At 40.9% G+C, this 21,633-nt stretch overlaps 1 protein-coding gene across 4 annotated transcripts; it reads left to right on the forward strand.

The window, feature by feature from the left end:
- The first annotated feature begins 4,720 nt into the window (after nucleotides 1-4,720).
- LOC137197853 (cyclic AMP-responsive element-binding protein 5-like) lies at nucleotides 4,721-21,310 on the forward strand. 4 transcript variants are annotated; one of them, XM_067611319.1, is made up of 11 exons: nucleotides 4,721-4,822; nucleotides 7,556-7,622; nucleotides 8,396-8,489; nucleotides 10,023-10,132; nucleotides 10,606-10,862; nucleotides 14,931-15,057; nucleotides 15,387-15,458; nucleotides 19,193-19,552; nucleotides 19,657-19,914; nucleotides 20,000-20,108; nucleotides 20,800-21,310. In XM_067611319.1, exons 2-11 carry the CDS (start codon nucleotides 7,569-7,571, stop codon nucleotides 20,934-20,936), a joined length of 1,578 nt encoding a protein of 525 aa, XP_067467420.1. In that variant the 5' UTR covers nucleotides 4,721-4,822; nucleotides 7,556-7,568; the 3' UTR covers nucleotides 20,937-21,310. The 4 variants fall into 4 exon arrangements, with proteins under 4 accessions (XP_067467420.1, XP_067467419.1, XP_067467421.1 ...); XM_067611318.1 differs by lacking the exon at nucleotides 4,721-4,822 and adding an exon at nucleotides 4,834-5,344; XM_067611320.1 differs by lacking the exon at nucleotides 4,721-4,822 and adding an exon at nucleotides 4,834-5,327.
- The last annotated feature ends 323 nt before the right edge of the window (nucleotides 21,311-21,633 follow it).

A 21,633-nucleotide genomic window follows, 5' to 3' on the forward strand; every position in this document is an offset into this window, starting at 1 on the left:
TTTGTTTTCCAGATATTATCTCTTTGCTCCTGTTGATCAAGCCAGGCTGAATAAGTTGGGTTATCCTAATTAACATTTTTACAACACCTTGTGTTTTTGATTTTTTGGCTGCATCTCAAGCAAATAGTTAAAGTCCCCCTCCACTCATGAATGTGCTTTTCTTATTATTACTTTACTTAGATGTTTGAGCTTCACTGTGCAGAATGATGTGTGTGCAGAGTTTGACAATAGAAGACACTAGAAGACATTCATCTGGTGAAGAGGGAAAGTTTCTCTGTGCTGATCAAAAATCTAAGCTTAAGGCATGTACCTACAAGCAGGATTTGTGACCTCACAACTAGTTTGGAGCCTATCATGGAGCTATTACCAAGAGAAGTCACATTTTTTAAAGATTCTGAAAATCAATTATCTGTAAATGCTTCAGTTAAATATATATAAGGAACACGTGTTAATTCACAAATGCATGAAACTTTTTTTTTTAGATGTTGATCACATGTGGCATATAATGTACACTACAGTATGACTGTATAGTATTTAAGAGTCATATTTAGGCTTAACTGGTTCTGTGGACCAACCAGTAACAAAACATTGACTAAAAGTCCCATAAGAACCTTAAGAGCTTGCCAAATAATAGACCTGATCATTCATCCAGACTCAAGTAGCAGCATCCCAGAATATCAACTTGTTCTGAACAGGACAGATGCTGAAAACCCTCTTCTTTTTATTTTCACAATGGTAATGATGGATTAGATTTTTTTCAAACATTCATTTCCAGTAATGTGCTTAGCATAAATATCTTTTGCTGTATTTCTACTTTAATATCTTTGGTGTATTGTGTAATCACCTATGTGCCATATAAATACCTTCCTTGCTTTGACTTTTTGTTTCAATGAAATATATTAAATAATTGCTACATAAGTCTGGATCCAACATGTTTATAAAACATGTCACTGCTTTAGCTTGCAAATGCTTCATAACAGATCTAAGTGGACTTTTGGAGACTTTGTTTGTATCATGTGAAATTATTGTTGTTTATTTTCTATCACTGAGGAAGTCATCCAAAATATCTCAAAATTAAGGGGTATTATAGTACAACTGCCTGTGTGTCTATGTATCAATATTTAAGTTCTAACAGTTTCATAACCCATTGACAACAACATCTATTACATCCATAAAGTTTACTGATTAATGTTACCCTATAATGGCTCAGTGGTGAGGAGAGAACTTTGCAATGTGTTTATGTGTATGTGTGTGTGGCTCCCAGAGAGAGGAGAATGTCCTTAAATCACTGGAGTTGGCTAACCAGGGCCGGCTGGCCTGTGTTGGACCTGTTAATCGAGCGTTAAAATGGCCTGTCATAAACCACTGGCCAGTGACTTCAGCAAACAACCTTATGACCTGGGAACACACTCACTCTTTTTCTGACCGCCCCTCTGTCCACTCAGCCGTATGAAACAAACTCAAAATATGAAATACACTCTTATCCACGGCTGCAGACAAACACATACACAAACACACACTCACAACATGACATCACCGTCATCCCCCAGTCTCTCACACATACAGTACAGAAATTCGGTGACTTCATCAGCCCAACACAGATGTTCTCTCTTACACCCAAACATGTAGACACACACTCAACAAAAACATGCTCATTACACACACATGGTGTGTCAGAACTGTGACAGTGACGCAGTTGCCAGCACCATTACGTACATTAGAAGTGGTAGCATGTGTTGTGAAAGGAGAAGGAGAGAGAGGAGAGAGAGAGGGAGAGACACAGAGAGAGTTTATGGTGCATGACATCATCTGATCTGAGGTCTGTGGGTGGCGCGCAGTGTTAAGAGTTTGGGCTAGATTTCAAACTGGATTTTCTGATTATCAGCTGTGCTCCTTTTCCACTGAAGACACAACTCAAGTGTTCACATGCTGTAACACACACACACACTAGTGGTCTACTCTTGAGTGGAGTGCAGAGTTAGATGTAAATTTAACCATTGCATTACATAATCAGATGACTGTAACTTGTATACTTAGATGCTGTTTAAAGTATCTGTTTCCAAATTACTTTTCAAGTGCCACATTACTCTGAAATTCACCGATAGAGACAGTCAATAAGTGTGTGATGTATAGCCACAGTGAGGATAATGCTACATGAGGACTGAGGTCAGAAAGTTTGTTTGACCGTTGACCTAAAACACCATCATTTTACAGAGCAGGTGACATCAGGCTGTGAGCAGGCAGCTCTCTAAAGCTCCCAGTCTGGCTGTTAAAAGCCATGCTGAGGTGAAGATGCCAGATGGTAATGGCTGGTATAGCCACTGAGTTATTGAGGGAGTTGTAATCTCAGTGGCATTGTCTGCTCCGGGGCAGCAGCCAGAGACTTCCTGGCTGCCGTCATACACTTTTTAGTGTGACTGTGTGGCTCTACTCTACACAGACACACACACACATGTGCTGTAAAACATCCCTTATCTACGCTGAAAACAGAACTCTGTGATTCATATCCACACGGGGGGAAGAGCTCAAAACACAAAGTGACATCATCACAACTTCCTGTTTCTTCTTGTTGCCATAGCTACTGGAATTTGCATACTTTAGGCCATTGGTGGATGATGAGTCAGTAGGGTTTGGTCCCATTTCGCACTTCAACCACAACAAAACTATACTCCTCTGTTCAGCTCCAGCCCAGCTGGAGCGCCGGAAAGCCTGACCAAACATGGCAGAGATATTACTGCATGACTTAGCTCAATGGAGATGTGAATGACCAAAATCCCTACTGCTGTTTGGTGATTTCATGGCATCATATAAATAAGTTTAACAAATTTCAAAACATTTGTTTTTGGAAACAAGGTCTGTAGTTGTTGTGTAGTAGTTGTAGTGAGTCTGTAGATGTTCAGTGCAACTTGACCAAAAAAACATTTTACATTTCATTACATTTTAATAGATGCTTAAATACAGCAAATATTTATCAAAAACCGCAAAACCGTATATTTTATTATTTAAAAGGTCTCCTTTTCATACAAAAACAAAACAAATAACTTTTTAAACCGTGAGGCTTGTGCTGTATAAAAATGTGTCACCATCAGTGATCATCACTGATGACATCATATTTCCAACACAATGACTAGCAACAGTGAGTGTGGATGGTAACATTAAACCCAAGTCTATCACATTGTCTTACTGTATCACTAATGAAAACTTTACTAATCAAACAAAGTTTGACTTTATTGATCATATTCACAAGGGGGGGGGGGGGGGTAATTAATTTTCTCATGAGATTTACTGATAAGTCTCTACTACTTCACATTTCCTCTCTCATTTAAATATAATTCAAATTAATCTTACTGTAGACATCCCATGTTTTCCCACTAACTTTAGTACAACTAAATTCAGGTACTCACCTTTTAAACTCAATGAACTGCCAACAGCTTTCAGGCTAGATTCTTATATCCCCCTTGGAGATTTTACAGCTTTATTATCTGATGTGTTTAAGAGTCTTGTGATAGTTTTAATTAATTTGTCCTCTTTACTTCACATGCTATTTCTTGTATGATGGTTGTGGGACTAATATTTTTTTTCTCAGTTCTCTCTTGAAAAAGAGATCTTGGGCCACTTGACAAATATAATAATCATAATCATAATATATGTTATATAGCCTACAGTATATGCTGTTTTACTATGGCTATATATTTTATTATTTTGAGGAGGACTCATAATCATATTTCTATTCAGTTTCATTTGTCGGGATCACTTCGGTACAAAGAAGAACATTCAGACCAGCTGCCAGGAGTGATCCAGGAGTGTGAAAACACGAACATATAACACCGATTCTGTTTTCATTGCACTGGCTCCCTGTTTCCTTCAGTGCTGACTACAAAGTCCTCCTACTCATATTTCCTACAAATCCATCAACAGACATGCGCCTCCCTACCTACATAAACTGATCACACCACAATCCTCCCCCCTGCGCCCTCAGATCTGCCAGCAGCTTGCTCCTCCAGGCCTCCAGTACCGAGCTCCGCACCATGGGGGATCCAGCCTTCTGCTCTGCTGCACCATGCTTGTGGAACAGCCTTCCTAACCATCTGAGGGCAGCACAGACCCTAGACTCTTTTTTAAAAAGTCCTGAAAACCTTTTTATTCAGGAAGGCTTTTTCATCTTAACTCTTATTACTATTTTCTTTATGTTGTGTGTATGTTATTAATACTGTAGCACTTTGAGTTTCACTATGAATTAAAAGTACGGTACAAATTAAATGTAGTATTATTATTATTCTTTTGATTTATTTTATGACCTAATTTTTCCTCACCTGTTTACATTTCATAACAATACGATAATATCAAAATAAATACAATTACATCATTGCCCTCATAAAAGTTTTGAGAAAACCTTGGGGGCATTTGCTCATTTTGACGTATTAACTCGATACCGACACTGGGACGTCCCGCTTCTAGACACACACACACACACACACAGAGAGAGAGAGAAAGTGGGGAGAAGAAGAAAAAACCCACACTGGGTTTTTATCCGCCCACCCGGTCTGCCCCGTGTCCCGTCACGTTGCTGTCGGTCTCAGCATGCTGTCCCGTTCCGTCCCCGGGCCGTCCCCCTACCGGCCGGTGTCGTAACCCCGCCCCCCTCAATCCCTCTCTCTCTCTCTCTCCTCGTACGGGACCGCAATGATTTAGAAGTTCAGGAATCCCACGTGACGTCACCGGGCGGGTGATGTAATGCTTCTGTAAATAGATCGTATTGTAATCTCGCTCCAGTCCAACGTGGTTCCTCTCTGGAGCACCGCTTGTCCCTCTCTACTTGAAGGTAAGACACCGCAATTTACTTCCATTCACAAAACTTGAAACCTCCGCAGCTCTCTGCTCTCCTGACGCCGTCCTCAGTCTTATGAAGTAGTTGTTAACTTGTTATAGCTCAGGTTTTGTGTGTGTGTGTGTGTGTTTTTCTAACGGTGCCGGGAAGTAAATGGAGGTTTTTGGCGAGCTGTCCCGGTAAAGTCTCATCATCAGGCGGACGGGTTGAGCGTGAGTGTCTATTTGGGGGGTGTGACAGCACTCTCCATGCATACAGCTGTGCCGGGCGCTTGTTTATGAGTTGAACAGGTTGCTTTACGGAGCCGTTGGAAGGGAAACACACCGGGTCATGTTCTTGAGTCGCACACAGGCAACTGAAGACTCGCCTGCCCGAGGATTTGCTGGTCAGAACCGCTGTTAAAATGTGAGCTGAGCTCGATGTTGACATTCATCCATCGAACATGGGAACTTTGAGAGTTGTTAAGTCGGATCATTCCTGAGGCTGGACATTTGGAGAGGTGAATCACGCGCACAGGTGATCATAAAAGCTGTGTGTTGCCTAGGTTATGCATGTGTGTTTTATTATGTCATCATTAATCATCATTTCTGTGATGAAGCGGAATGACAGAGGAGGAGGCGGGAAAAAAGTGGTACAATTTAGTTCCCTCAAAGATTTTTTTTTTTTCCAACACAGATATTAATCCGTCTTCAATTGGCAATATGTTGTCTGGTCGGTTGTTGGATTTATGTATTAAAGGTGACGTCATTCTGCATTGATGTAACCACACTGACAGAAGGTTTTGCTGGAAATGTGCTGAGTCTGCTCATTTCGTTGCTTACAAGTGCTGCTTGAAAGAAGACAGGGATGTAGAAACTGTCAGGTGCCACATGAAGAAGAAGAAGAGGAGGAAGAAGAAGAAGAAGATGATGATGATGTAGAAATTGATATATCTATTTATGAAATATCAGACTATGAAATATTATTACTACAGTTGAGGCTAATGTACTAAATATACTGTAGTTACATAAGAAGTGTAAACCTATGACACCTCCTGTGTTTTCAACTGATTTTGTTTATCTATCCATCTATATTTATCTATCTAAATTTGCTGCTCTGGACACTCTTGCACACTTGCTTGCTCTTATCGTTTTGCAACACACACAAACGCACACACGCACATGCTCACGTACACAAACACACACCTATGAAGTCACCTCTACTTGCCAGAGGTTGGAAAATGGGGGCTGAGGCAGGTTCAAACCTGTCGAGAGTAGGCCTACAGTGCAGCCCTCCCTCTGCCACCTCCCACCCTCATTCCTTCTCTCTTCCATGCATTGTGTCCTCCTCTTTCGCTAGCTCTCTCTCTCTCTCCCTCTCTCTCCCACTTGCCCTTTCCATTCCCCTCTCCATCACCTTGATGTCACTCCCCACCCTCCCACCCCCACAGCCTCACCCCCCTACCCCTCCCCAACACACTTTCCATTTCTTATGGAAGCATGTACTTTTGCCCTCTCTCTCCCTCCTTGCTCCTCTCTTTAGCTCTCACTACTTTCCCATAACATCAGGACCCACTTTAGTGTCTTCTCAGCACTCACGCAAACTTTCAGAGTATGTGTGCACCTGTGAATATGTGTCCATGTGTCTTCACAGCTTTAGATACGCTCACTTTGATAACCAAATATTTAACAAGCTTCTCATCACCATCATCTCCACCCGAAATCGACGACTTCTTCTTGCTCACTACTGTTATCAGTGTCAGCCTACGACGAGGATGAAAAGTGAAGGAAGGGTCGCCCGTTTGACCTCTCGGTCTTCTCTACAAGTGTGTGAATCTTGTGTGGTCACACACAGCTCAGAGGAATGTCTGAGGTCAAGGAGTTGCAGGCTTCCTTTGCTCTCACTGGAAAATGAAGGGCCAGCAGCAGTAGCACTTCAAATCAAGTCATAATTACCCCCCCATCACTGGCTTAATATCTCCTCTGAAGAGCTAACTGGGTCAGGCTCGGGTTAACGCTCTGCAAGTGGGTTTAATATCGTGCTCCATTCCACATTGGTGTTGATATTTTTATCCTATGATGACTTGATTTTCATGTAAGGCACGGCGGGCATGCATCCTATCATCACACTCGTATTATTAACTGATGCCCCGATGAAAGCCTAATTGTAGGCTGAAACAATTGCACTACACTTAGCACTTTGCTACATAATAACCATGAAAAGTAAAGATCTTGATGGTGTCAAGAGTTATATGACCCTTTTTGCTGCTTACGTATTATTAGTAATGAGTAATGAAAGGTTTTAAAAGCACAAAACAGATTGTGTGTATTACACAACTTGCCCTAATAAAAATGACTACCTATACAAGCAGTGCTGCCAGAACCCGAGCCAGTGTTTGTTGCACTCCCACTGGCACCAAAGGGATCATTTTCCTCAAGATAATGTTGCGTCTCAGGGCAAAAACATCCATCAGCTTTGGCATCTACCTCATTACGCGCGGCTTCCACAGTAAAGGCATGATAATAGGAGGATAACTGTATCGTACTAGCCTAGACTATGTGATTTATCTGAGGGCATTGTCTCTGTGTAAACAGGAATATAGAGCAGAGAACTGCAGGCTGCCTACTGGATGAAATCATCACAAAGTAACAGTGACCTGAGAGAGATAGTTCCCCACATACTGTACAGTATATATGTTAATATGTTACAGATTAATGTGTTCATCCCATTCTCTGTTTGTTTGTGCAGGCTTGTGTATGACATGAATGACAAACAGGACAGGCCTTATGTGTGCGGGGCCCCGGGCTGCTCTCAGGTCAGTTGGTTACATTGTGTTTTTTTTTTTATGTAACGGCTACAATAAAAATAATTTTGCACAAAAATTATGTGATTATCATTAGGGCTGCAACTAACGATTATTTTATTTATCGACTAATCTGTTGATTATTTTCTCGATTCATCCATTAGTTGTTTGATCCATAAAATGTCAGAAAATTGTGAAAAATGTTGACCACTGTTTCCCACAGTGGTGACGTCTTCAAATGTCTAATCTTGTCCTGACCAACAGCCCACAACCCAAAAATATTCACTTTACTCATATTCATAGAGGACTAAAGAAACCAGCAAATATTCACATTTGAGAAGCTGAAACCAGAGAATTTTGACTTGTTTTCTTAAAAAAAAAATCACTCAAAATGTCTACTAATCAATTAATTGACTAATCGCTGCAGCTCTAGTTGCTTGATTATTGAACCTGACACTATAAAATGATTTACTGTAAATGAAACAAAATGCTTGATTGTTGTAGAAAGGTCGGTATCACATGATTATTAATTGTGGAAACTATAACTGTAGTTATATGGGTCAACTCATAAGGGAGAGTGGACACACCAAGCTGATAATTATAGGATTTTACATTCATTGGTTGAGTGATAAATATTCTAAAATACTCAAACAACTAAGACTATTATGACTGATAAGTCAGCGAAGAAGCATCAGCTGATTTAACGGAACATTTCATCTCGTGTGTCATGTCGCACAGCTGCATGCATCTCTTCATGTCTTTCTCACTCTGTCGGTGTGCTGCAGCGCTTCCAGTTAGAGGAGCATCTGATCATCCACAGACACAAACATGAGATGACCCTCAAGTTCCCCGCCATCAAGACGGATACGGCTTTTACAGGTGAGAGTGCACAGAGGAAACCAGCAGCCGCACAAAGAAAAATTAAGAAATAAGAAAATGTGCTACATGTCACTCAGTTTGGCAGCTGTTTGGGTTTTGTGTGTCTGTATGTGTGCGTGGTTACCTCTTTTCAAGAGCGGTGCTTGATGAAAAAGTGATGACGCTATGTTATACAGTATGAAATCAGATAAGCTCGATACAGGATTTCTTTCCTCAGATAGTCTGTGCTGTGAAACAGAGCTGCTCATGTTGCAACATGTACAGTGTACTCCATCAGATTAGACCAAACATACTGATAGCACAATCAGTGAAGACCCACTTTGATTTAAAAATATGGGAAGAGCTGTTTTTTTTATTCTTTATTTAGATGCTGGGCAGAAGTGAGGAGCGCAGGTACAGAAGATAATCTCTTAGTAGGATTGGAAGGATGTAACCATATTTTTCTAGACAGTTTTTTCCTCAGTGCATCAGGGTTTGAACATTAGGCATTAAATGTAAAAGCTATAAAACTATGAAATCTCCTGACTTTTAAAACCTTTTTTTTTTTAACTCTTCAGGCTTAATTTCCTCCACAAGTGAATAGACAAGGGGTCACCCTGCTTTGAAGAGCTACTAACCCAAAGAGAATTTAATTATCTTGGGATTCAGCTGCAAGTTTTAATGTCCCCTAATGGCTGAGATGCTGCTTTGAAAGCCTTTTTTTTGCAATGATAAAAATAAGAATTTGGAAAAATTGGCTCCAAAAACTCAAAGAATGTAGTTAAACTCTTCGCATTCACTTCATGTTGAAGTGAATTATCAATTATATGGTTCTCAGTACACTGAGACATTAAAATGGGAAAAAAATAGAGCAGATTTGCAGGCATTCAAAGACATAAAGAATGATCTCACAACTATTTGAGACACAGCTTTTCTGTGTCTGTAAATGCAAAAGCAGCTACAATGCTAATGAAGGATGCATGGTGAATGCATTACAAGTAGCTTTAGTCATTATGTATTTACCATATGTGGATCATGGTAAACAATGCAGAGAAAATGCATTGTTTACCATGATCCCGCCCGCAGTAGAGATTCATGTTCAAAAACACTGTCACGTGACACATTCTGTAACCATAGAAACAGCTGTCTGCCTGGACGTAAACATCAGCAAGACGTCCAACCTCTCCAGACTCTCCCTCTGCATCTGTCTCTCTCTCCGTGTGTGTGTGTGTGTGTGTCCTGCAGCCTGTCACGCCTCCTGCAGGAAATCTCATGTCTAAACAAAGAGCCCAGCTGACCTTTGACCCCCACATGTTTAGACAGCTCAAATAGACAGACTGATGTTATCACAGAGAGAGACAGAGAGTGCGGCTCAGAGGAGACTCTTTTCCTCCTTTTGGCATTATAACCTGGACGACAGTTGATTTTAGAAACAAATGAGCTCAGGCGGGACAGACTGTTGTGACAAAAGTGCAGTGATACATGAGTGTGAACCCCTTTCTATAAAGCATCTTTTCTGACATGTCCTTGTGCATTTGCATGTAATGCTTCCAGATCAGACTCCAACGCCAACCCGATTTTTGCAGAACTGTGAAGAGGTTGGTCTGTTCAAGGAGATAGAGGAGGAGTTTCTGCAGGCACAAGAAGAGGAAAAGAGCAAACAGGTAAATTTTACAGAAAAATATGAACCAAAATGAAGCAGATTTCCTTGTTTTTTGGCTACCTGTGGCTGAGGTGAACTCAAAAAGGAATAGAAAGCAAGAATGCTGATTTGTGCCTTATTGCTGATAGGTGTTTGCTTGTTAAGTCTGTCAGGTTAGTGTTCTGAGTGACAGTTGAGCGTGAGGGAGATAAAAGCAGTCAGACCCAATTAGACGACTGCAGATATCTGACCTGCTGCAGGAAAGACACACCGGGCGATCACATTCTCCCCTGTAAATTAAACAGCTAGGCATCAAACACACACACCTAAACAAACGCATGCATGCACACACACACACACCATCATCACAAAAACGCACACCGCACGTGTGTGTGTGTGTGTGTGTGTGTGTGTGTGTGTGAGACGAGCATTAGATACTGCCCTTACAACTTCGAAATGGTCCCAGCTGTTTGTCGCTCCCGCTTCTCCCCACAGACGCTTTCTCATAATGGGCCGTCCTGTATGAACCAGCACCAGCTCAAACCCCAGCTTCAGCTCCAGCACCCACCCCAGCCTCAGCACTCACATCCCCAGCCACCGCTGCACCATCCCCAGACCCATCCCTTGCAGCACACCCAGTCCCATGGCCCCATGATGGGCCCTAGCTGCAGCCTGGCTGCCCAGCAAACTCTGTCCTCCTCCCAGTCCGGATCAGTCATCACCCAGGCTCCTTCCACCCTCTCACACTCAGGGTGAGTATGGTTACTGGTGTGCACATAACACACCAACATGCATCCGAATGCACTCATACAGTACAGATCCACTCATTCATGCAGCAATATCTATTTCCTTCATCACAAAAACACACACACACACATTTCCATTTAATGTTGCCTTTTCTCACTTTTTCTTCCTCTCCTTTACCCTGTCTTGCCCATCCTGTTTTGGAGGTATTATAACTCATTCTGTCTGGCACAAACTGGCATTTCCCCCTGCATAATTTATCACTGCACTAATGAACTGAGAGAAAAGAGGGGGAAAAAAAATCAAACATCAATTGACCGAGAGAACAAAGTTATAGCAAAAAGATGCAGAACCGCTGGTTAACACCCACTCAAACTCACTGACACTACCACCCCGCCACCCAACCACTGCGTCTGTTATGTCTGTTAAGACTTAGAACCAGACTGGAGTCTCTCAGCGCCTGTGCAGCTTCCATGGCTCCCTGGTTATCACACAGTTCAACAGACAGATTAGAAGAGTTCCTGTCTTTCATCTAACCAGCTCCCACCAGCTGCTTTCCTTTAGACGTTTTAACTTCGAATTCTGTGGAACTCTGTAGACACTCTGTCATCTGAATGTCTGATTATAAATACATATACTGTACTTTGGGTTTAATGAGATGTTTCACACTAGTTTTAATTATAGCATGCTATTTGATGAGAAAAGCCTGTTTTGGTATATTTTAGCCATCTCAAAATTAATTTATTCAGCTATTCACTGATTAAAATGCCATATGACTTTAAGGAATAAAATATAGTAACGCTGTAGTTGGCAATACAAGCAGCTCTTAAACTGTAAAAATGTACATCACTGACGTTGTGTAGATTACATTTATACATTCCACAATTTTAATGTGCAAATTTTGTTATTGGTTGAGAACGTTTTGGTAAATAACATTATAATGAATGTTTCCAGTTATAAGCATGTATAAATTATGTTCATTTTTATGAAACGGTTCTACAAAATAGAATAAAAACCAAAACAGAACGAAACTGTTTTTGCTTCATTATATTTTTCTCAAATTTATATCTTATCAGTTACACTTAAAGTACCAATTCAACTTTATTCAGTGCTGGCACTTAACTTGAAACTTCTTTTAACACTTTCATTGTGACTGTCATTTCAGTTCCCTTTACTAATTATATTTCAACTGCTGCTTCCACTTATTTCAAGTGTTTGAAGTGTTGCAACTTCAAATTTTCAGCTGTGGGCACACTTGATTTGCACATGAAATTTAGTCCTTTCAGTTTTATTTTTTATATGGTTGTGTCTACTGTCTAGTTATCACCAAATAAATGAGATTAGTTGTGGCATTATTATATTTTTGGGCCATTTTATGCCTTTTTAGGATTGTAGACAGTAAAGACAGGCAGGAAGTGTGTGTGTGGGTGTGACATGCAACAAAGGTTCAACAAATGGATGTTGTGATTATATGGTCAGCGTTGCCACCAAGGTGCCTCACATTTGTCACACTGTTCTTCATACTTTGGAGCTTAATTTTAAACTCTTCTTTTATCCAGACAAAAAAAAGCCTCCTCCTCTGTGTACCAACAGACAATTATTTTCATTATCAATTAATCTGTCAATTATTTTCTCGATTAATCGATTAGTTGTTTGTCAATCACTGTTTCCTAAAGCCCAGGATGACGTCCTAAAATTTTGTTTTGTCTCAACAAATGTTCCATCTGGAATCAGAGAATTTTGGCGTATTTTCTTAAAAAATGACTCAAAGCGAATAATCGGTGATTCATTTTCTGTTGATCGACTAAGCGATTAATTATCTAATAGTTGCAGCTCTATCACATACTATAGATAAACAAACTCTCTGTCCCATCTCTGTGGTTGATTAGATGAGTCAAGGTACCAGAAGTAAGTCAATGCCATAATAAGCTCCAAACATCTGTCCAGGAGCAGACAGGACAAGACAGGACAGTGAGGAGCGAGTTGACAGTCGATTATGGTTCAGTAAATCAGTGCCAGCTGAATCCAGACAGCATGTGAGACAGCGAAACCAGCTAAGTGTTACTAAATGAACCGTGGATCAAGTGTCTGACTGTTTCTCCCACGTGTTTACCACCGGTTTCCATAGTGACCTGGTCTCTGAGTGTCTGGATGTTGGCCCAGTAGAACTGTTGTGGTTACGTTAGGAAACGCTGTTTTGGTTTGTCTGTACTTTGTTGTACGTTAAACGGGCTGCATACTCCAGATTCAGTGATGACATCATTACCGATGACCTCAGCACAGCCACGGAGGCCCACACTGTCCGATTGGCCGATAGCCAGGGCGGTTAGGTCAGCACATGGCATCCTGGGTCTCTCCATCCCCCGCTGTGATCCCTCAGCTTCCCTCCTCCTTCTCAAGCTGTCACGTTTTTCCATATCTGTTTTCTTTCTGTTTTTTTTCATCTCATCAAGCTTTCCATTGTCATTGCTTCACCTCAAACCTCTGTTTATGCTTTTTTACTCAAATACAATAACATTTAGAAATTTTTTTCATGCAGTGGATGCTTTTGTCCAGATTTATTTGGAGTGTTTGTTCACCCAAATGACATAACAGCATATTTTCTCACTTACTTCTAGTGTTTTATAGCCATGCAGATTGTTTCGGTTTTAAGTTTTTTAAATATTTACCTCTGACATTTCCCTTTGATAGCATTGAAAAATTACATTTAAAAAGTTCAAAAACAGTCATTGTTTCCATTATTCTGGGTAATCCACAGAACACACTCCTAACAGTTTTTAAAGGATTTCTTCTGTAGGAAGTAGTTCCAGAGAAAACTGTGCATAGGAACAGAAACTTTGTTTCTGAGAAGACACATTGTGTTGTATTTAAAATATATTTTTTAAATGCTTTGAACACCACGTTCAAAATTCCAATCACCTCCATTGTATTGAGGTAGAGGCAGAAATCTCCTGTGGTGGAAAGTAACTAATTATATTTACTCAAATACTGTAAGTACAGTTTTGAGGTATTTGTACTTTACTTGAGTATTTCCATTTTCTGCTTCTTCATACTTCTACTTAACTACTACCATTTCAGAGAAAAATATTGTACTTTTTACTCCACTAAACTTATCTGACAGCTATAGTTACAAGTTATTTTACAATAAAAATATTGGATTAGTGTATAAAACACAATGCACTGTTAAAGATTAAACCAGGTGGTGTCCAACCTTTTTGACTTGTGATAAAAACAAAGTCTGTAAGGGCCCTGGTCATGTTGCAGATCAACAATAGGTCAGTCAATATGTTGCTAGAAGTTCCACCAAAGAGTGATTTCTCCTCTAAACACCTCAGATGGTTTCATTTAAAAAGCTGTTTGAGACTCAATGTGGTGAAATCATCTAGTATTTTAAGCAAAGACTAAAGAAAAATCCAAACACGAATATAAATTTGTGTAGCAGATTTTTGTTTGGAAGGGGCCCAACTCCCGATTTAACTACCCAATTGTTTATAAAGTAGTTAAAACTAGTCACACGTGGACCCACTACAACTGTAACTGTAAAATGTTACTTTCACATTAATGCATCAATATTAACAGCATAATGTTATAAATAATAGAATGATGACCGCAGGGGTAGGGTACTTTTATTTAAGTAAAACTTTGAATGCAGGACTTTTACTTGCAATGGATTAATTGTACATTGTTGTACTGGCACTTGAGTACTTCTTCTCTGACTAGATACCACTCGAGGTAAGTAAGAAGATAAGCTGAGTTTAATCTTTCTTTTTGAATTTTTGTTGTACCAACTTTTTAAAGTGTGACATCAAGTCGATATTAACCTAATCCCTCTTTATCACTTCTTCAATTTATGTCATCCATTCGTCCATCGCTAGTTCCCGCACAGACATTTTTAATTAATTTCATATATCTCAGTCTCACCTCCATCTGCCATCAAGACCCGGCTATAAATGTTTCAACTTGCACCTCTCTCAACCCGCATTAGTGAAACTTTAGCTGTGTGTAGCTCTCTGGCATAACCCATCCCTCTCTCTCTCTCTCTCTTTCTCTCTCTGTCTCTCTGTGGCTGACCACAGGCCGGTTCCTGGGCCGCTGTCCTCCCTCCTCCACATGCGGAACAGACACAGACAACCGCTGCCAGCCTCCTTGCCTGGCACCCTGCCAGACCCCGCCATGCAAGGGGCATCTGCTCAGCACATGCCCGTAAGTACGAGAGACGGGGGGGGGGGGGGGGTGTTGTCATGCTCAGGCTCACACACACACATACAGCCGCATTCAGACATGCATGCATTATGATTTATAGATGCAAGTATAGTGACCAAAGTGGTCAAGATCCCCGAGTTAGAAATATTCATGGCTGACAGAAAAATTCACTTCACTCTTGTGAATGAATTAATTACAAGTGTCAAACTCCAGATGGATGTGACCCTGTGGGGAACTCTTCATACTTAGGTTAAGTGCGTGCTGAAGCTTTTTCTTGTCACGGTTGAAAGGTTATTTTTGTGTCAATTTTTTTTTTCTCTCTTCTTCAGATGGAGAAGCAGATGTCTTGTGTAATGGGTCTACCAGGTCCTGTACACAACCCCTCCTGTTCCTCGCCGCAGGTACAGACCAGTCAGTCTGAAGCAGATATTTTCTTCCTGTGTTTGTAGATAAGTCCTTCCTCCTCTGGTAATAACATTATGCCTCGTTAAAGACTGTGTCTGTATGATCTACTGAATGTTTATAGTAAAGGATAAGTCTAGCAATATCCTGTATTTATTGTTAACAAATCCCATTAAATGACTAACACCTGTAATGGATTGATCCTCGTAAAAAGCAAACATAAGTCTTATATAGCTCATTTTGATTTGCTATAGGGCTCCATTGTTGTCCAAAAAACTATTAAAAACACATCATGGCATCGCACAGCTGCACAGGGTGACATGTTCTTTCATTACCGTGAACATCCCACAAACACCATGGTGAAAATACTCACCAGCGCACCAAATCTACCACTGAAAACAGTCCCAAATGCGCTATTTATCCTGTTTGAGTAATGTTTGCTAAAAAATACAGTGCCAAGCTGTTTTAGGAAATTATTTTTAAAGTAATACAAGTATATATTCATGACCAATGTTTAAATAGTTACATCTTCAGTAGGAATGAATTGCCACAGACAGACACATGTTTGCTTTTGTCTTTTATGGGATTTGTTGACAACAAGAAAAATATTGAACATTGCCAACCTTACCTTTAGTTTCCAATCACTTCGTTTTGAAGCATTTACCTTCCTTTCCGTCTTCAAGCACATCTTTTCTATTCCTACTCTAACATGAGGATTCAATTATTTCCACATTATTTTAATCTTGGTACTGTTGAAAAAACACATGAAACTGCACTTAGAGAATGATGTGATGTGACACAATTTTACTCTGTGACCCAAAACAATGACATTTGTTGAATTAACAGCTTCTTATGACAAGCAGAACCAGGTTTTGTTGCACATTTTACTCACACTAGATATTAAGTAATGTTTTAAAAAAAAAAAAAAGTGTTCAGGATGAGATGGATGACACAGAATGGCTGATATTTTGTGTGATCTTTCAGAAAGGGTCCTATTTAATGTGCAACTCTAAAACACACTCTTCCACACATTCTGCCTTTGGCTTATTCCTTTGTAATCAGGATAGACAGGAAACAGAGTGTAACTCTACACTCTCTCTCTCACACACACACACACACACCACAGGAAGTCACGATCTACATGTTCTCCCTGACTTTCTTGGTTGTTTTATTTTCCTTGTGTCGACATGCTCTCGATCTTCCCTCTTGTAAATTTTACATTTCCTCTTTCTAGGTGCGTGTAGTATGAATTGTTTAAAGTATGTGTGCTATCAAAGGCAACTTCAGACGGAAAACTGTGAAATCGCCTCGCATCTGCACACATTCACACACACATACACAGGTCATGACTTAATGAAAAGTGGTTTCGGGTTTCAGAGCCACTCAGGGCCGCAGGTTCAAATCTGAACTTCTTTCTTTCTCTTATTCTCATACACACACAAACACACATTTTTCCACAGCTACTTTTATATATATTGTTATTTAGTCTTGTTAGTTGCTTTTCCAAGGTGTGAAACAGGACTCTGCTTCTGTAAAAAACCACAGACGGTGTATTAACATGCCTCTGTTGCACAGTAACTCCGCAGTCAGCTCAAGTGGAAAGTAAACGTTTGACAAGTGGATCAGAGTTTCATGTACAGTTTTTGTATCTTCATTAACTGATCCAACCAGACAGAAATATCAACGTGGTGTGTCATCCAGGCCAAGGAGATCCATGATGTAATCACAAGCCTCAGTGTCAGGGTGTTTCTATGTAGTAAACAGAGCTGAAATACTCGTGTCCTGTCCTGTTCAGTGTGTGCGGCTGTGCGTGTGTGTGTGTGTGTGTGTGTGTGTGTGTTTGACTGGCAGCCTGGCTGGCTGGTAAAGCTGGCACAGACAGCTCGGTGACCTCATCCTTGGCAGCCACTAAATGTGCTCCCTTTTTTCGTCTCTGAATGGTCGAGAGGGGTGGGGGGGTAGGGGGGGGATCAGCTTCTTCTCTTAAAGAAATATTGTGTAACAGGGAGCAGATAGCAAAATTGCCAGGGAGGGAGGGGGTGGGGGGGTGGGGTGGGGGGGGTGATGTCATGCTCCAAACATGACCTCTCCCTCTCTCTCTCTCTCCTCTGCTGAGTGTAGGAGAAAGGTGAGATGAGGTTTAATTTAGCTCTTACAGTGTGTTTAGTCAGATGATATGCGGGAATGATCAAGTGTGAAGGTATCAAGCTGCAGACGGCAGCATTTATTGGAACACATTATCCCTCTTATCTACAGTTGTCTTCACGGTTGCAGATGATTAGGAGAAATGGCGATGCAGAACTCAGTGGGGGGGGGGGGGGGGGGGGTTTCGAGAGCAGTCAGTTACTGTGTTGGTTTTGTCATATTGAGATGTTTTGCTGCTATAGATGAAGGATACTGTGGGTATCTAGAAAGCGGATCAGCTAATTAGGATAAATACTGTAAGTGAGGCTTGTTTGACCTGAAGTGGCTTGTAGGTTAAGGAGCTGATCTGCTGTTACTAATTTAGCTGTTGGAGGGGTCAAACACACCCCAGACAATATGAGATGAGATGGAAAATCACAAGCTGTTGATATTTACTGCTCCATTTGTGTCGTGTCAACTCAAAAATGACTGAGTAAACCTGTGGGGAACATAGTGACAGTGAGAGGCAATATTTAAATGAAACATAATGTATTTGAAACATGTTTGTTTCATGTATTTTCTAATTTGTTTGCTCTGGGTTAAACATGTTCTTCAACAGGTTTTAAAGTGCTCAATACCATTGCTTTTAAGTACAAAAGTTGCCCTTTATTAAATGATACACAAAAAGATGTTTGTGTTTAGCAGCAGTTAACAGCAGTTTCCAGAAATAATACTTGAGATTTTTTACTTGCTTCTATTTAATGTCAGCAGGAACCTAGATATCCCAGCACGCACCTGGCTATTTGGAAATCAGATGCAATTACTCATCTTCCTGTTTTTTATTTAGGGCTACAACTAATGATTATTTTCATCATCCATTAATCTGCTGTTATTTCCTTGATTAATGGTTTTGTCTTTTAAGTGTCTTTTTGTTTTGTCTGACGACCAAAAGTCTAAAATCCAAAGATATTCAGTTTACATGTGATATAAAACACAGAGAAAGCAGCAAATCCTCACATTAGGGAAGCTGCAGCCAGAGAGTGTTTTTGCTTCGAAAAGACTTGAAACAATTAATCAGATATCAAGACAGTTGTAGAATTTTCTGTTGATTGACTAATTGATGGACTCTATTCTACTTTAATCTCCTGTTCAATACCAGTCTTTGATCTATCTCAGGCTTGAATTTGGTTGTTCAACTCTACCATTCCTAGACACCATAGTAAAGAGTGGAATGTGCAATTTAGATGAGATGATGTGAAAATATAGTTATAATGAGAATGTCAATTACTGAAGCTCCAGTTACCACAGTGTTTATCTTTCCATTTTAAAAAAAGTACAGCCCTTTCTCTCTGTGGGTTTAGAGCTGGCTCACAGCCATAGCCGTTTTTTTTCTTCTTCTTCTCTTTATATCACCGGTAGTATAAAATACAAAAAATAATTGCAAGAACATGAAAATATACTGGACATTTTGTGGGTGTACTGAATTATGAATTAATTGCAATAAAAGTATGAAAAAAAGAATTGGCTCACAGCCAAAGTAATACTAGCAATTATAAAGTCCCTTAAATTTTTAAATCTGTAATCTTTAAATCTTTTTATCTCTCCTTAGAGATCCAAACAGACGATGGGCCATCATTACCAACAACACCACCCAGGAATGGTCGCCATCAACAACCCTGTGACATCCATGGGTCACATGATGGAGATGATGTCACAGCGCCAGCAGGCACCTCCGCTACAACACCACCACCAACCACAACATCATCATCATCATCATCCGCAGCTTCCAGCTCCACCCCTCCCCTACCAGCAGCGATGTCACGCTCCTCCTCCACAGCACCTGGGCAGCTCCCACAGCCACCAGCTTCACCAGCAAGCCAACGTACCACACGCTCAGGCTCACCAATCACCACCTTCCCACTTGCACCAGGGCTCACCACCAGCACCTCCACTGTCTGTTCCCACACAGGTATGATGCTTTATATTTACTGATCAGCTTAATGATGTCACAAGCAACACCTTGTTCATATTTCTGCAGTCAGAGGTGACTTTAAAAATGTTATTTGTTTACAGCATTCACCGGTGCCACAGCAAATGCAGCCCTCCCAGCATGCAGTGCAGGCAGGCGGTAGCTGCAGTGGTGGAGGAGGAGGAGGAGGAGGCGGCAACCGGCGCAGGAGGTCAGCAGAGCAGGACCCAGACGAGCGCAGGCAGAAGTTTCTGGAACGTAACCGAGCCGCGGCCACCCGCTGCCGACAGAAGAGGAAAGTGTGGGTGTCGTCGCTGGAGAAGAAAGCTGAAGAGCTGACGCACACAAACCTGCAGCTACAGGTGGGACACGCTCTATTAACTAACTAAGTGTGAACACAAGTGCAACTTGCAGTTCAAGGATGCTTATTTCTCTGTGTGTTCCCAGAACGAGGTGACGTCATTGAGGTCGGAGGTGGGTCAACTGAAGCAGATTCTGCTCACCCATAAGGACTGTCCTGTCACCGCCCGGCAGAGAGAGGCACAGGGGTACCCCAGTGAGTAAAACCCCCTATCCACCCCGCTCCCCTCTCTAGAAATCTCAGCAGCTTTTCCAGACGCCTGATACCAATCATCTCCATCCATCACCGAGGGTATAATTTAGATACCTTATATGTGCACATAAGGGGATACTCCATGGTAACATTTTGTCTTGTTATAACAAAACCACCCCTCAACGCACAGGGACCTAAAACTGTATCTTACCATGTGCGAAAAAACACAGCACTTAACCCCATAGTTTGCCCTGGCTTTGATGGTATTTGAAATACATTAAACAAAATACAGACCATGCCCATCTTGCACTCCAGGCAGGCTAAAGTTAATGCTCAACAATTACTGAACCTGTAACTGACCTGAAAGGAAAGATATATTTTTTAAAAACACACTGCACCTTGTGGCTTAAATGGAAACAGCCATTATGTTTTAAGTGTTGCGCTTCAGAGAACAAAGAGGGATGCAATATTGGTATGTGTTGGTATATTCATATATTTCTATTGTTGTCTTTTTACCTGTCTGTACAGTATTCATTTGTTAAAATAAAAGAGATATTTTCCTTTAATCTGAACTGTAAAAGGGTTTTTATTCGTTTGTCGCACATGCACGACACCCACCCACAGAGGCGCACTCACAGAACGGACAATCCACACAGGATCAGTGACTTTGATTGACAGCTGTCTCTGTGTCCAGCTGCAGAGGTGTGCCCAGGAGGAAGTCCCACCCCTGTAGAGCCTGGGTCTCAACTGCAGGCCATCCAACACAACAGCATCTCCACCTCCTCGACCGCTGGAGGCGACACAGGGCCCGACCCCCAGCCTGGATGCTAGCCCGCATCGTATAGAGGAGGGGGGTGAGACTGGATGACTGGATGAAATATGTTTCTGTCATAACTACACATAAGTCTCACTGAGCTGTGGATCCGTGCCTCTTTACATTGTACGCACTGAACTGGATAGGTGAATTTATGAATCAGTTTTGTTTTTTTTTTTTTCAACATTGTCATCTTTTTCTGGTGTATGTTGTGGAGGTGCAAAAATGACATTTTCTGAAAGCCTTGTTAAAAACTGTGATGGTTACATGGCAACTGGATCCTGTGTTTATTCAGAAAGTGTCTGCTTCTGTTGACAGCAATCTCACAATTGCCTGCTACCCACTGACTATTCACACACACACACACACACACACACACACACACACACACACACACACACACACACACACACACACACAAACATAACACCTCATTTCAGTCCCTCTTGCTCTTATATCTTGCACTAATTTTGAAAGACAAATCCTTTATACTAGTTAATATTTTTAATAGCCAAATGCAAGTGCACACCTTTTGCCTTCTCTTTCTCTTCTCAAAAATACATATGTATTTTTCTACAAATAATTCAAATTAAGACAAAAAGGGTTTATTTTAAGATTTCTAATTCATTGTATGTAAATAAAAATCAATCAAACCTGCGTCTGTCTCGGAAAGCCATTTAAAACCTGATTGTACAGTATTTCCTTTCAGGGTCT

This window comes from Thunnus thynnus, chromosome 15 (genome assembly GCF_963924715.1).
Source record: "Thunnus thynnus chromosome 15, fThuThy2.1, whole genome shotgun sequence".
Classification (NCBI taxonomy): Eukaryota; Metazoa; Chordata; class Actinopteri; order Scombriformes; family Scombridae; genus Thunnus; species Thunnus thynnus.

Coding starts and splice junctions, on each gene's coding strand:
- LOC137197853 (XM_067611319.1), top strand. CDS start 7,569: ATGAATGACAAACAGGACAGGCCTTATGTGTGCGGGGCCCCGGGCTGC. Junction 10,863..14,930: donor TCCACCCTCTCACACTCAGG/GTGAGTATGGTT, acceptor GGCTGACCACAG/GCCGGTTCCTGGGCCGCTGT. Junction 20,109..20,799: donor AGAGGCACAGGGGTACCCCA/GTGAGTAAAACC, acceptor CTCTGTGTCCAG/CTGCAGAGGTGTGCCCAGGA.